This window comes from Gekko japonicus, unplaced genomic scaffold (assembly GCF_001447785.1).
Source record: "Gekko japonicus isolate JY-2015 unplaced genomic scaffold, Gekko_japonicus_V1.1 scaffold522, whole genome shotgun sequence".
In the NCBI taxonomy this organism is placed as follows: domain Eukaryota; kingdom Metazoa; phylum Chordata; class Lepidosauria; order Squamata; family Gekkonidae; genus Gekko; species Gekko japonicus.
The window spans coordinates 807571-809089 of NW_015169790.1; the positions used below are offsets into that span (position 1 = coordinate 807571).

The following is a 1519-nucleotide window of genomic DNA, read 5'->3' on the forward strand; positions in this document are numbered from 1 at the left end:
CCCAGTTTTTAACAGGTAGAAAGTAAGCTGATTAGTGGTTAAAGCACACATGCTGAAATTAACCCAGGCTTCTTCCTCAAGGAATACAGTATCTCCTGGTGTATTTTGGAAACCTTTGCCTGTGGTCTCTGTAGTTTTTCTTCTCCAATTGTCCTACTGTTATAGTTCTTGCCCTGTAGTTAGTGCTCCCTAAGAAACCCAGCAGTTGGGTGTTTATGCAGTATGCCAAGGTTTATACTGGGAGGGATGGGATGTTTATAGAGTGTGCAGATTTTAGAATGAAGGAGAATGGGCTGGTTCCTGCTAGACTTTTTGCCCACATTTGGGGATTTATGGAATTGCATCTTGAAATCGATGGCATGGAGGTCTCTAACTTATTCTGGGAATTCAAACCCAGGGGTTTGGTCCTAAGAGACAGAAGATGTGCCTGATACAGTTCAGAGCCAATGTAAGTGTGGTCCTAATGAGGCAAAATAGCATGGGTTCAGTGTCACATTTAAACTGGGCTGCTACCTGTGCAAAGCACCGAGGCATGATAATTGGACTGTGTGGACCTTGGTTCTTGGAACTGATAGTAAGTAGCTGAATTTAAATGTGGTGCTGGGTCTATGCAACATCACCCAGGATAAGCTCTTTTTTTGTCCTTATCTATCAGCCTTCTCACTTCTAAATTGGGGCTTAGTGACCCAGGACTCGGCTTCCCTGGTATAGACTATAACCTTTGGGACAAACAGGTGACTGCTATTTTACTCAGTACTAAGCATGCCAGTCCAATAGTTCTTTCTTCTTTTTGTTAATATATCATCCTGTTGATCCCAACCACTGAGAAACCCTTTATTACCCCAAGAATTCTTACCTACTTGCAAAGAGTTCCCATGGCCCTTGTGTAGCACATTCATTCCGCTTGCATCTTTTGGATGTACCTGTGTTAACTGAATATGTTCTGTAGGCTGAAACATTGCCGGAACTCTCCCATGGCTGCACATTGCAGGAGAAAACCAATCCTGGCAGAGAAGGGGTTCTTCCCCACCCCTGGCAGTTTGCTGTTGCTGATGCCAATGTGGATGCTGTGATAAACTGTTAAAGACCCCTCCCCACAATTGCTGAGATTGCCATTTTAGCAGTCTCTTTTAGTAATCTTGTATGGTACTCTGAACTGTATCCTTGGTCTTGCAGCACTGGGATGTCTTCAAGTATGTGGGCGAAGTATTCATCCTGGTTCCAGCCCTCCTGGGACTGAAAGGAAATTTGGAGATGACGCTAGCATCTCGTCTTTCTACTGCTGTGAGTATTTTGGTCTTTATGGCTGGCCAGGCAAATAGCCTGCATGTGTCTAACTGCTTTTTTCTCTATACAGTTAACAGTTGGTGTTCACTTACAGAGGTTTTATTGGAACAGTGTTTGAGTCCAGTGGCACCTTTAAGACAAAAAAGTTATATTCTGGGTATAAGCTTTCATTTGCAGTATTTGCTTTAATGATACTCTGTGCCTAAATATTTCTCTCCTGACAGTTAAGAGC

The 1519-nt window shown here is 43.2% G+C and overlaps 1 protein-coding gene across 1 annotated transcript in view; it reads left to right on the forward strand.

Moving 5' to 3' along the window:
• Positions 1–1519, forward strand: part of SLC41A1 (solute carrier family 41 (magnesium transporter), member 1) — a 44170-nt gene that overhangs the window by 14260 nt on the left and 28391 nt on the right. The window contains exon 3 of the mRNA XM_015417022.1: positions 1177–1284. Within this exon, the coding sequence (XP_015272508.1) occupies positions 1177–1284 (108 nt within the window). The remainder of the gene's footprint in view (positions 1–1176; positions 1285–1519) is intronic.